Below are 14,027 nucleotides of genomic sequence, written 5' to 3'. Positions count from 1 at the left end.
CGGAGCCTCGTCCGTACACGGGGCAGGGCGCGGAGCCCGCCGAGCCCCGAGCGGACGCGGGTTAAGCGGCGGCGGCGCGGCGGGACCGCTGTCCGGGCCGGGGGTCCCGCAGCCCCCAGAGCGGGCGCGGGGTCCGGTGTCCCCCTCGCTGGTGACCCAGGGCTGCCCCGGGCAGCGCGGACGGTCTCGGACTACAAGTCCCATGGTGCCCCGCGCGGCGCGCTGACGTCAGACGCCGCGCTGTCCTTAGCCCGCGCACCCGGATGTGAGTTCCTTTTGCTCCCCCGGAAGGTGAGGATGGCGGAGCTGTCGCTATGGGCGCCGGGCCCATCGCGCTCCATCCGCCGCCATCCGCCCGCCGGTGGCCCCGCTGCGGTCATAGGCGCGGCCCGGGAGCCTCGGGGAGCGGCGGATGGGCCCGGATGGGCGCGGGGGTGGGGAGGAACGGGAGTGTCGCCGGTCCGAGCCGGCCAGGCCGCGGCGGGATGTGGAGGCCGCTCCGGAGCTTCCCGGGAGCTGGGCTGGGGCTGGACGGGGGAGACCGCTGGGGCAGGGCCGGGCAGCTCAGCGGTGCCGGGACAGAGGCGGCTGCAGGCTCGGGATGTGTTTCCGTGTCTTCGCGCTTCCCACCGAGGAGCGCTTGGATGTGCGCTGTTGTAACCAGCGTGCAGGAGCAGCTTAAGCCGTGTAGAGGCGCACAGGGAGCAGGGCTAAGTCAGCTGCGCCCGGAGGAGGTGGCTGACAGCTACTAGAAAGGTGTGAAGGATTTGGATTTTTTTATTTTGTGTGCTTTGTAACAAGCTCTAAACCCTGCTGTCCGTGATCGCAGATGGCGGGCGAAAAGGCGCCGGAGAAGAAGCCAGGTGAGAAGAAGCCGGCCAAGAAGAAGGGAAGGGAGAAGAAGCCGGCAGAGCAGAAGCCAAGCCAGAAAGCAGCTGGGGACAAGAAGAAGAGGGTGAAGAAATATCATGCCAGCCGTAACCCCGTCCTGGCCCGCGGCATCGGGAGGTATTCCCGCTCTGCCATGTACGCCAGGAAAGCCCTGTACAAGCGCAAGTACACGGCCCCAGAGACAAAGGTAGGGTGGAGAGATCTGGGGGGAATAATGGGGTTTATCGTGGTGCCTTTGGTTTGAAATGTGCTGAGTTTTCCTCGTTCTTTGCTCGCAGATAGAGAAGAAGAAGAAGGAGATGCCCCGTGCCACCATCACTAAGCCAGTGGGTGGAGACAAGAATGGAGGCAGTCGGGTGGTTAAAATCCGGAAGATGGTACGGAAAAGCACCGGGATGCTCGTGGTTTGCTGCAGGGGGCTTTAGGCTGGGTGATGGAGTCTTATGCTTGGGGTAATATAGGGGCCTCAGCCTGTGCTGTGCTTTCTGTGAGTATGGACCCAGCATTTGTGGGAGGTGGTGGGAATTCAGGTAGGAATTCTCTGTCCTGTGTGTTTCTGTGCCATGGTGGAAGTACACGCATAAATACAGAGCTGGACACTAAATATGTCCAAAATATCCAGTGTGTTTCCAAGCCCATCTGCAGCAGAAATCCTTCAGAAAGGATTCCCTGAACTTCAGGGAAATAGGGAGATGCTTTTTGAGGAGTTGCTGTGCTGTGAGACACCCAGGTGCTACAAGATGTTTGTCCTGTGCTCCCAGCCCAGGTACTACCCCACGGAGGACGTTCCCAGGAAGCTGCTGAGCCATGGCAAGAAGCCTTTCTGCGAGCACAAGCGGCGCCTGCGCTCGTCCATCACCCCCGGCACGGTGCTGATCCTGCTCACCGGCCGGCACCGCGGCAAGGTGGGCACTGCTCCTGCTCCCAGGCTCTGGCAGCCTTTCAGGCACCCTCAATCTCCCAGCTGGGCCGCTGGGTGTAAATGTGTGACTTCTGTCTGGGTGTTCTCCTTGTCCAGCCTTTAGGGGTGAAATGTTTGTAAATTAAGGTTGTTCTGAGCAGAGCTGGAAGTAAAACAGGCTCAGCCAGTTGTTTGGACACAGTGCAAAGAGTTTTGCTGCAGAGCAAAGCCAGTGCCTGTTTCTGCTCCTGCAAAGACAAAACTTTGTCCTACAGAGTTTCATTCTTAATCTAATTATCAGGGTATAATGGATTGTTATATTGGGTTCTCCATCCTCAGGATGGACCATCCTGAATTCTTGTCACCATCTTGAATTCCTGTCTTGAATTCTCTGTCTTTGATGTTCATGGTTCCATAAAGAATGCTGTCAGAGAAGGAAACCTTGACCAGATGAAGCAAAACACAACAGGGGAATGGCTCTTGACTGTGAGGTTACAGAGTCCTTGTGGTGTTTATCCAATTCCTGTCTGTAACTCACACAAAGGATTTGGGTGCTCAGATGGCTGTTGCCATGGGATGGGGAAGAGTTAAACTGGAGTAATTTCCTTTGCTCAGCCTTGGGAGAAAAAGCTCATGGAGAGTCACACTTGGCTGGAGAGGTGGCAGCTCCTCAGGTGGCACAGCTGACCCACACCTGGAGCACTGTCAGTGCTTGTACCAGTAACAGAGGCACAATCCCAGTTTGGCTGTGGTGTGGGAGCACTGGGACCTGAGGATTGATGTCCTGTCTCATTTCTTTACAGCGTGTTGTGTTCCTGAAGCAGCTTGATACTGGCCTTCTGCTTGTTACAGGTAAAAAATTGTATTTAAGCACGGTATTTTTGTTTTGGGAGAGTTCTTTGTGGGTCTTTTAAGTTCAAGTTTGTCTCTGGAGTCAGTGGTACAACAGATCTGCATGTGTTTGGTTTGGCACATCAGTGTGGAATCACGTTTTGTGGTGGAGTCACCACTCCTGGAGGTGTCCAAGGAACAGCTGAATGTGGCACTCAGTGCTCTGCTGGAGTTGACAGTGTGGTGATCTGTCAAAATTGGACTTGATGATCTTTGAGATCTTTTCCAACCTTAATGATTCTGCCATTTGTGACTTTGCAGGGAGGTGGAGAGGAGATAATTAAGCTTGAGTGTCTGACTGGAAGAGCTCAGAAAGGAGATTTTTGTATTTCTAGAGGGCTTTGACTGTTGAGATATTATCTGTAGGCAACTCTGAAGGAATTGGTCATCACATAGATCACAGAAATTCAGCTTCAAGGCAGTGATTTTCCCCAGAAAAGCTGACCTTGTTCTCTCTTGTCTTCTCTGCCTTTAGGCCCCCTGGCTGTCAACCGTGTGCCTCTGCGCAGGGCCCACCAGAAATTTGTTATTGCCACATCCACAAAGGTGGATCTCACTGGGGTGAAAATTCCCAAGCATCTCACGGATTCCTACTTCAAGAAGAAGAGGCTGAGGAAGCCCAAGCACCAGGAAGGAGAGATCTTTGACACTGAGAAAGAGGTAAGGGACAGGGTGGTTCTTTCTTTCTCAGTGCTCCAGGCTGGAAAGGGGGAATTAGCACGGAAAAAAACGGTGGATTTTAAGTGGTCATTAAAAAAGTGAGGTGATGCCATTAAAATGAGGTAACCTCCTTTTAAATTGTGGATTTTTCTCAGAGGAGGAGTTAAAGGTCTTTTGACCAAGAAATGCTGTCACTGTGTTGGCTCCAAGGAGTGTGTCAGTGCTCCGCCGCCTTCCCGTTATCGAGAACAAATGGGGGAAAGATTTCTTTAAAATCCCAAAACTCAGGGTTTGCCCTGAATTTCCTCCTCTCTCTAAAGAATCCTGCAGTTTCTCCCAGGATTTTAAGGTTGCTTTCTGTGCTTTACAGAAATATGAGCTGACGGAGCAGCGCAAGACAGACCAGAAGGCCGTGGATTCCCAGATCCTGGCGCGGATCAGGAAGGTGCCTCAGCTCCGGGGGTACCTGCGCTCCACGTTCTCTCTCTCAAATGGAGTTTATCCTCACAAATTGGTGTTCTGAGCCTCCTGCAAGCACCACATTAAACTCCCAAGGGAAAAAAAAAGCCAGGATTTGTGGTGTGTTCATTGCAGTGTGCAACAGCAGGTGTTGTACGGCTCTGGCAGTGCTTGTTGATGCTGGGTGAAACTCTGAGGGGTTGTGGGTAGTGATCAAAATTTGGAGAAGTTTGGGGTGTAGGAGTTTTGGCTGTTGTAGTTTTGGGTAGTTGTTGAATTTCTTTAACTATTTAACATAAACAGGAATTCAGTTTTCTTAACTCTGAATAAGCTGGGAAAGGATCCTGAACAGATTTTGCTTTGGAATAGCAGCTAAGGCTGGACTCAGTGCAGGATAAAATGAAGACAGAATATTTCTGTGCTGAGCTTCAGCTACTGAATAACTTCTGAGAGGTATTTCAGGAGCTATGCTTTGATTTTGAAGTGGAAATGCTGGGAATGCTCCACAGTTTTGCAGAATAGAAGTGTCTGAAAGTGAGTGGAGAAGGTTAGTGCTGTGTTGAACTCAGCAGAAATCAATGCTCTACACAAAGCAGGGATGTACAGTTCACCAAGTCTGGCACTCTGGAGCTCTTCCTTAGGCAGATCCTGCAGGAATCCAGGTTTATGTAACTGCACCATCTGTCTGCCCAGTCATTCTGAGCTGAGGTAGCCAACAGGGTTAGACTTGATGAGAAATAGAGATTTCAACAAATTCACCCAGGCTCCATGAAAACAGGATGGGGAAGAGAGCAATGCAGCCGTCCCTGAGGTGGAAGCCATGCTCAGTGGGAATTGGGCTTGGAGTGCTCCAGAGGCAGTGGGAGAACTTGGACACCTGTGGAATACCTGGTTTGCACCAAGGGGCTGCAGTCTGGTGCTGGTGGTGTTAAAGTGTCTGAAGTGAAAGCTCTGGGCACTCCCACCATCCTCCTGTTGCTAATTTCCAGCTGGGAGAGCTGCGGGGTGTCAGGCTGCAGAAGGGAAGGCTCCAGGGAGACCTTGAAGCCTTTTGCAATGTCCAAAGAGGCTCCAGGAGAGCTGGAAAGGCACTTGGGACAAGGCCTGGAGTGACAGGACATGGGGAATGGCTTCCCTCTGCCAGAGGCAGGGTTAGATGGGATATTGGGAAGGAATTGTTCCCTGTAAGGGTGGCGAGTCCCTGACACAGGGTGCCCAGAGCAGCTGTGGCTGCCCCTCAATCCCTGGTAGTCTCCAAGGCCAGGTTTGGAGCACCCTGGGATGGTGGAAGTGGCAGGGGTTGGGACAGGATGAGCTGTGAGGTCCCTTCCAAGCCAGACCAGCCTGGAATTCTCTGTGAAGTATCGGTGAGGCTCAGCAGAGGGAGGCAGTGAGCTGCCTGTGCCCTGTGCACAACTCCTGGCCTGGCTGGGAGGAGTCTCTTGCTCTGTGCTGTGTTCTACCCTGTGTTCTTTATTTTCCCTGACACTGGAATTTTGTCTGTTATTGAGTACATCTCCTCTTGTGTGTGCTTTGCTGGTTAATGGGATTAGTCACAGGTTTTTAAGTTAAAGGGAGTTTCTCCTGCAATTCTGGGAACGGCCTGTTGATATAAATCAGCTATAAAATGATACAGAAGGGTTGTAGACATCTCCCTGCTATTCCTAAGATAGGTCTAAGAAAAACCTTAACCAAATATGCTTAGAAAGTTCACTTAAAAATGGTGTGTGGGAACAACAAAATGGGGAAATCCCCATCCAGCAAGGAGACCCAGAAGAGTTTGTATGGGCACATGTTATTGTAGATTCAGTCACACCCTTGTGCTCTTGAGGGAAAACTGCAGGACATGTTAATGCTCCAGTCATTCCCTTCCCTGGGGGAGTGGGGAAGTTGCAGTTACAAAAGAGCCCCAAAACCAGTTGAGTGTGGAGATGCAATGGTGTTCTTGGAATTCCTGGTTGCTGTGACACATTCCTGCTTTGTGGATCAGGAGGAAACATTAACCTTGTTTGCTGGGAGGGGAGGGTGTGTCTGCCCGTGCTGTCCGGAAGTGATTTGGAAATGGGAGCTGGTTATCAACAGCTGCTGGTCTGGAGCAGGGCTGCCATTGCCCTGTTCCTGTCACCTGTGTGATGAGGTGGTGACAGTCACACACCCTGCAAGGTGGGGAGGGAGGGATCTCTGCTCCTGTCAGTGCTGGGCTGAGTCACTGGCCTAGCTGGATGCCAGTGTCACACCAAGGGATGTGGGAGCAGAGAAATTGGAACACCAAATCCTGCCTTGCCGAGGGCTCCGAGGGCTTTGCTGCAGGAATTGGAGATGGCAAACCCCTCATACTGCAAAAGGAGAGGCAGCCAGTGATCAGCTGTGATGTGTCTGTCTCCAACCTCCCAAATATTTTCCCTGAGTTCTGTGCAATCTGCCTTCTATGAAAAGCTGCAGGGTGAGGGATGGAAAACAGGACAAACGAGGCCTGTGCAGGGTGACCAGCACAGAGGGATTTTTTTAATCCAGATAATGCTGGCCCCTACCTGAGCACAACTTGCAGCACATAAAGAGCCTTTGTGTGTGTTCTGGCTGGCCCCAGCATTTCCCATTCCATGTGAGCAGTTCTGCAGCTGGGCTCGCTGAGTCACTGCTTTTTCCTGGGCAGCCCCCACAGAAGGAGCCAGAGACATCCAAAGCCTCCATCACCCAATGAAAAGTGCTGGAGATGTGCAGCTCCAAAAATAGTGACAGCCTCAACCACAGCAGCACTTCATTAGCATCAAATGTGCTCTTTGCTTCAGCTGCCTAATAAAGTGAGATGTAATTATAATAAAGCATCCTTTGGAGAGGAAAGAGAGAGGGATGTTGGCTTTCCCAGGGAATTGATAATAAGGTGTGATGCCTTGTTATCTCCAGGCACCTATTTTTACCTGTCAGCTGTGCAGTGACCTGGTGGCTGCAGCTCCAGCCCAGTGAGGCTCTGTCCAGCTGCCACAGAGGGCTCAGGGAGCAGCCACTGCCTTTGCCTCTGGAATGAGAGTCCTGCTGGGACAGGATCCTCAGGAGAAACTGAGGCTGATCTGCAAGACGAAGACAAAATCTTTTCCAGTGCCAGGTTTGTAGAGAACACTTACCTGTGGCATTTCAGCTGTGACACTCTTGGGTTTAACCTCAATTAAGAGAGGATGCTCTGGCTGGAGGGTGAAGGTGCTTTATGGGACTCCCACACCTTTTTGGCCAGGTGGTGAGGACAATTTGCCAAATTCCCAGATGTCCAGGGATTGGCTGCTCAGTTCACCTGTGCTGTAGGATGTGCCTTGTCATGAAGGAGAGGCTGAACCTTTTTCTCCCAGCCTGTTTCCACCTGATCCCTGCCCTCCCTCTCCTCAGAGTTCAGAACTGTTGCCAAGAAATTCACTATGGATGCCCCTACAAACTCAAATAATCAAATAAATTCCAATTCCATGCATACACCATGAAGAGCTCCTGATTTGGGAAGAGGAACTGAGGTTCCCCAGCCACTATTCACCTGTTAATTGCATTTCTCCAGTTCTGCATTGCAGTCTGCACTGAGCACTTGACAACTCATTGCTTAAGCAATTACAGCAATTAAATCCTTGTTTTTATAAGGATCTTATTCATAATAGTCCTTGCTATGTTTTGTTCTGGAAGGCACTGGCTGAGCAAAGCCAGGCAGTGCCTGAGTCACTGCAGAGGGTGGGTCTGGGGTGGTGGCATGTGGAATTTGACATGGGTGCAGCCAGGACATTTATCTTTCTTTAGTTGCTTTTTAATTTGGGGTGTTTAGATCAGAGCAGTCTTAACCCTCTCCCAGCTATCAGTCAAAACCCCCATTTTTGGCAGCTGGCTGGATTTTTTTGCCCCCTTTATCTATTTTCCCCCATTATTTCAGTGTTTATCTCAGGGGAAATGACTTTGCATGATGGATTGCACACAGAGCCAGCAGCTTCTCTGACCTAAGCATGGTTCACACTCCATCAGACATAAACACTTATTAGTTGTAATAGTGATGAGGAGAGAGGAAGCACAGTAGTCAAAATAGGACTTAAGATGAAAGAAATTCAATGGTTTTTCCTCAGCAATATTGATTTTCTGTGTGATCCTGAGCAAGTCACTTATTTTCAGAGAGGTCTGTGCTCACATACTGCAGAAAGCAGAAATACTTTCTCAGTCTGGTCTCAAGAAGTGTTTTCAACTTGAGAAAATGGAAAATTTATGTCCATTTTCTGAAGTACATAAAAGAATAAGCAGTGTCTGCTTGGCTGACACTGAGAGGGAACCTGATCCATTAATCTGATCTTGTTCTATGAGATCATATCAACATTTCAGACTAAAAAGTACAAAAGTGCTGTGTTGAAGACTGGCGCAGGTGGCACAAAGAATAAATGTTCTCATAGTCCTATTTATCAGTTTTAATGTCATTTTTTTGCAGAATTGAGGCTGTTTTATTTGTCCAGGGCAGCAGAGCTCAAAGATTCAGAAACTCTGGATCCATTGGGTGTTTCTGCAGTTGCCCAATGAGCAGTTCCTGGTGCTTTGCTTGCAGATTGGTTTTAAGGATGATCATAACCAGATTCTCATATTTTACATCTGCTGAGCACTTTGGCCTTGTGACACCCAGCACAGGGCAAAAGAAGAACACCAAGAAACCACACAAAGGTAAAATGATTTCTTCAATCCATTGGAACAAGTGTGTAGGATGCAGAGAGCCACCCCAAGGAATGCCCTTAAATCTGATGGAGAAAATAAAGTTTGAACAAGAAGCAATTTAATTTTCATCTCTTTTGTCAGTCCTAGTGGATGTAGAGGTTTTCCACTGGCCTGACAGATGCTTTAGGTTTTAAAATTAAGGCTTTCAAGTATCACCATGTGCTGCACATGGGATCCTATTGTTCAAAATGGCCATTTGGACAAGAGGAAATAAAACCCAAGATAAAATGTACAAAAGCAGCCCTTGGTTCACAAGGGAGGAAAGGCATTTTTCAGAATAAGGCCCTAAAAAAGGTGATGCACCCTCAAAATGATGGCACCATTCAAATTTCTGCTGAGAGCGTCCTGCTGAGCTGAAAGGAAAATCTCTTTTGTGGAATTTCATAGAAATTGGTGGGGAACCAGAATTCTTCCTTCAAGAAAACACAAACCTGAACAAATGTCCCTGTGGAATGAGGGCACTGAAAGCACAGCAACTCCTGCTCGAAGGAGAGGCACATGGCAGAGCTCCTGTACAGTGAACATCACCCACATGGCTTCCCTGGGGGCTGACAAGGTGCAAAAAGGCCACTGGAAACCTGGAGCTTTGTGTTTGTGGAAAGAAAAAAGCCAAACATGCCCAGAGCAGGGGGAGAAAAAGGAAAATTGCCTTTTGAGGCTGCTGATGTAAGAGAAATTTTGAGAGGGTTGGGTTTTGTTTTTTGTTCAAATCCTGGCTTTGGTCAAAGCACTGAGCATAAAAATGTGTGGTTTGTTTAATCCAGCACTCCAGGAAAGACTTGCCTGCTTTGTAATTAAACAGAACTTCATCAAGGCAATGTCTCACATCATTCTGCAACTGCCTTCTAACACAGACAACCCATTAATCCCCAAACTGCCTGACAGCTTGAATAAAAAACAGAATTAAAATAATCCAAATAACAGCACAAATTGTGTGGTTTGGGCTCCCTTGAAATAACTGCTGATTTTACAAGTGCCTGAGAAGGGTGTCCTAGTGTGAGCCAGGCAGTGCAGCTGCTCCTGGGGATTTATAATTCTCATTAGAATTTCTATCACTCTTCCCATCCTGTCACCCTGAGCTTCAACTTTTCATGTCATTCAATTGCCACCAACCCCAAGCCTGGGCAGACTGGGTAATCAAGCCTAGAAAATGGCTTTTGGATGTGTTTGTCAGGCCCAGCCAGGAGGCACATGAGAACAGAATGGAGCCCAGCACACAAAATGTGCTCCCTGTGCTGCAGGGAGGGCTGGGCTGGTGTCACCTGCCTGGGAAATGACAATCTCATGAAAGGGTGATCTGGTGGCTTTGGGTGACTGACAGCACTGCCCTGCTTCTCCTGTTGATTAATTGATTGATTGTGGGGTTATTTTAGTGGAAGTTTAGTTCTTCCTGGCTCTCTGTAGGCTCCTTGTGATGTTCTTTTTAAAGAAACACTGTGCTGTTGTTAAGCATAAAGTGAAGGTTTATAAAACAATTCCTATTCCCTGTCAGGACCAGGATTTTATAAGCACTGCAGCGCCATAAACTCACCTCTAGCACAAAGAAAGAAACTCTCCTGAAGCTGAAAAGATTCTCAACCACTCTGGCTTCACCCAGGGGCCAGTCCAGCCTAAATGTGGAATGATGAATTATTTGGCCTTTCCTGGTTTGTGCCATCTGGCTGGAAGGAAAATAGGAAAAAATAGGTGAGTGATAGAGAGCACAAGAGGACTGCACCTCTCACATAAATCAGCAGCATCCCAAACCACAGCACACATCTCCAGCCTCTTCTGTTTGTTTCCCTCATATTTATATCCTGTCAACATGCTCACTCCCTGGGACTTTATTGTGTAGTTGTTATTACTCTTCTTTTAAAAGCAGATTCTTGGCTGGAGAAAGAGGAAAGAGACACTGTAAAGAACAAGAGAAATGCTGCAAGAAAGGAAGGAAGGGGAGGAAGGCTCCATGGGAAGAGCACCTTTGGAGATGGGGGCACTTAGAGCTGCAAGACAGCACCACACAGAGAGCAAAATTGTTCTTCCCAGAGGAAAACCATTGCACTTATCCCACTTTGCACAGCTTGCCTTCAGCTCTCAATTAGTGGCTTTCAGTTTGAGCTTTGTTTTGAATGCCTGTCACCACTGAAGAGAAAATCAGCACAGACTAACATTTGCTCAGGCCAGGGATTCACTGCCCTGCCTTCCTTTGCCAGGAAAAGGGGTTGGTAGTGCTGCAATGCCAGTGCAAAGCTGCTAATTGGGAATTCACACTCTTGGATCTGATTTAGGAATTGCAGTAAAAGACAAAAGACGATGAAAGTTCAAGCACCACCCCTTTTAAAATCCTCATTTAAAATCCTGGTCTCCCTCTTTGCTCTAGTGTCCTGTTGGTTGAGACTCTCCACTATCCCAGGTTGCTCCAAGCCCTCTCCAACCTGGAAAAGGAAATTGTCCCTAGCTGTATTTTTGTCCCAAATGATTGTTCCAAAATGTACTTTTCCCCCTGGAATGTTACATTGCAAATGTCAACATTTCAGCTTTTTATTCTGATTGGGATTGAACATTGTTAATAAATATTGTGTGCCCAAATCTCAGCTTTGACCAATGTGTGCATGGAGCTGGCTGGGTGGGGAGAGAGAACTTTTCCAGGGATATCAGTTCTGGGATTTGGCCATTACAGCTCTTGTTCAGGGTGAAGGAACAGGAATTTCCCCTGTGTTGGAACCAATCCCTGTTTGGGGGAATCCCTCAAACACAGGGATTGCAGGATCAGTATTTCAACCAACTCACTTGGGAAATTGGGGAAAATTCTGGAAATACAAATGTAGACACTCAAATATTTCTTGATAGGCTAAGAGAAAACTAAGAGAAAACCAGCTTATGACACTTTCTCTTTCCAAGGTTTTAAATAAAACTTTAAGTAAAATATGAGGTAAATATGAAGCCAGAGATGCCACCTTGTCACGTTTATGTGTTTACAATATTGAGCAGAATATTGTACCAGATTCTTCTTTTTCCATTTATTTATCCCTCATGTTACTGCACCAGTTTTTAGAAAGGTTGAATTTTAAACCAGCACAGAATAGCTGTATTTAAACCTACCTATTTTTGGATAGTAATAATGAGTCTTCTGAGACACTCAAGATTCAAAAATTCAGGACAACCACTCAGGGATCTGCTCAGCTCCCAGCCACTCTTTCTCACCGATGGGCAGCATTTAGGTACCTCCAGAAAAGGCTGCTTGAGTAAGAAAATTAAACCTGAAATTTGGGAGAGCACTGTTAAATGCCAGCACCTCAAGGGAGCAGGAAATCCCAAAGAAAAGATCAGGCTTCCAACTTTCCAAGTTTGAAAGGACAGGGATGATTTAGTGCAGGGATGGCGGGGAGGAGCTCTGCTCACAGCCCTCATGGATGAGGACAACAGGAGAGGGAAAACAAACTGTTCTCTGTGTCTGCAACAGCTGGAAAAGGAAATGGAAAGGGTTAAATTGCAATAGTAATGGATTGGGAAACTCCCTAAAGGTAAAGAGAATTCAGCAGTGGAAGAGACTGAACAGAGCAGCTGTGGCTGCCCCATCCCTGAAGTGTCCAGGGCCAGGTTGGGGACAGGGTTTGGAGCCACCTGGGATGCTGGGAGGTGTCCCTGCCCCTGGGGATGGGCTTTGAGGTCCCTTCCAACCCAAACCATTCCAGGATTCCCAGATTCTGTGATTCCATGATTTCCATTTGTTTCCTGTCCAATTTAAGTAAGGCCATCTTTGCAAGGTAGTGATTCATACTCTGTTTCCTATAACCCTTATTCATTTTAACAAAAATATCCATTTGTTTTTCCTCCCTTAAGCCCACCTTGCAATCTTCAGCAATTATTGCTCTTCTAAATGAGGAAAAATGTGAATCTTGCCATTTGCAATTAAAATACATTTCTGAGGTTTGGAATTATTTGATTTCACTCTCTAGTTTCTTCCTTCTCCTCTGTCAAACACTGATTTTTTTTCCCCAATTCAGTCCTTTCTATGTTTTACTTGGAGAAACTGTATTTTTTAATCCCAGATAATGTGCCAAGAAATGCCAGTATTCCTTGGGTAGTGGCCTTATTAATGATGGCATTTGGGCTCCCTAAATAACAAGTACCAGGCAGAGGAGCCAGGATTCAGGGGCTGCAAATCACATAAAAATAGCAACTTGTTTTTCTTTTTCACACATTTCTTAGTGCCACAATGGTCACTGAAAGTGTCATTTCTAAATGAACAGAAAGAAAACAGCAAAGCCTTGGGATGAAAAGAGTTTTCCCCACTTATAATAGCTGTAAATGTAAAATTCAACTGAAGGCTGAGACAATGCTGCTTTAAATCCCATTACATAACAGGCAAATTCCAAGCAGGAATAGGGAATTTCCATTTGCAGCTCACAGGAGGGAATTTTTGCCCACAGCCCATGAGCATCCTCTGCTAAATCTCAGTATCTGTGATGTCCAGAGAAGCACAAGGACACAGGAGACCTGCACAGGAAGGAGCTGATCCCAAAATCCTGCCACCAGAGGCTGAGGCAACCACAGCACATCAAAGAACACTCAACATCTGCTCCAAAATAATGGGAAAAAAAGCAAAATAATGGAAGCAAAACAGTGGTTTTCTGTAGGAGCCTATTTACAAGTTGAGTTTTGTTCCTTCAGCTTGATGATCTGTGTCACAAAGTTATTCTGGTCTATTTTTTAAGTCATCCCATAAAGTATTCCAAGAGTTCTTTGTAGTTCTGCTGTGCCCCTCTGACTGCACATTGAAGCTGACATTTGCTGGTGACAGGCAGAACACAAATATGATTTTTTTTTTTTTCATTTCATTACACAACATCTTCTGCAGCACATTCCAGGCAAACTGGAATGGGGTTTGCTGCATCCAGTGCAGCCCCAGTGCTGAAAATCCCATGTAGGAATTCTCATTCCATGCAAGTTTATAGATTCTACAACACACTCTCAATTCCCGAATGGCAGCCACTTCAAATAATTCAGGAAATTTCATTCAGCAGTAATTATGTTATTTACCTGCAGTGAGGCAGGACAGGGTACATTTCTCAGGTTTATTCCATTGTTTTCATTCAATAACTGCTTTTTAACTTGGAATTGTCAAGTCAATAGAATTCAGAAGAACTCCAAACAAGCAAATCAATAACTATAAAATGGTGAATATCCCTTCTGTTCAGCTTGGGAAGCTGAACACAACGTGCAGGTCAGAGCCAAGGGGGCAGCTCAGGTTACCTCCCACAGATCCCACATGGATCAGGATCCTTCCTGGGAGAAACTGTCACCATTCCCCAGACAAAGGACAAAGCCCAGCCCCTGCCAGGGAATAACGTGGCCACACAGCTCCTTCAGTGCCTCACCTGCTGTGGAAGCTTCCAGAGCCTCTCCTGGCTCTGAGTCAGCTCCTCATTGCTGCCAAAGGCCTTGGCTTGCATCCCAAGGCAGGATTGAATCCACAGCCACACCAAACACGGATTCTCCATGGGATAAAGCAGCCCAGGAGGCC

General features: G+C 47.6%; 1 protein-coding gene across 1 annotated transcript; it reads left to right on the top strand.

Moving 5' to 3' along the window:
• The first annotated feature begins 270 nt into the window (after positions 1-270).
• Positions 271-3,909, top strand: RPL6 (ribosomal protein L6). The gene is made up of 7 exons (XM_059485060.1): positions 271-291; positions 830-1,078; positions 1,170-1,268; positions 1,653-1,796; positions 2,596-2,644; positions 3,159-3,343; positions 3,714-3,909. Exons 2-7 carry the CDS (start codon positions 830-832, stop codon positions 3,864-3,866), a joined length of 879 nt encoding a protein of 292 aa, XP_059341043.1. The 5' UTR covers positions 271-291; the 3' UTR covers positions 3,867-3,909.
• The last annotated feature ends 10,118 nt before the right edge of the window (positions 3,910-14,027 follow it).

The sequence above is a fragment of the Ammospiza nelsoni genome, chromosome 18 (assembly GCF_027579445.1).
Source record: "Ammospiza nelsoni isolate bAmmNel1 chromosome 18, bAmmNel1.pri, whole genome shotgun sequence".
In the NCBI taxonomy this organism is placed as follows: domain Eukaryota; kingdom Metazoa; phylum Chordata; class Aves; order Passeriformes; family Passerellidae; genus Ammospiza; species Ammospiza nelsoni.
Note: the sequence above shows the minus strand (reverse complement) of the source record. Positions and strands in the feature narration are given on the sequence as shown.

What these genes read in the sequence shown, in the direction of transcription:
- RPL6 (XM_059485060.1), top strand. Translation starts at nt 830, where the DNA reads ATGGCGGGCGAAAAGGCGCCGGAGAAGAAGCCAGGTGAGAAGAAGCCG. An exon ending in CCGGCCGGCACCGCGGCAAG is followed by an intron (nt 1,797 to 2,595) that starts GTGGGCACTGCT and finishes ATTTCTTTACAG; the next exon opens with CGTGTTGTGTTCCTGAAGCA. An exon ending in TCTTTGACACTGAGAAAGAG is followed by an intron (nt 3,344 to 3,713) that starts GTAAGGGACAGG and finishes TGTGCTTTACAG; the next exon opens with AAATATGAGCTGACGGAGCA.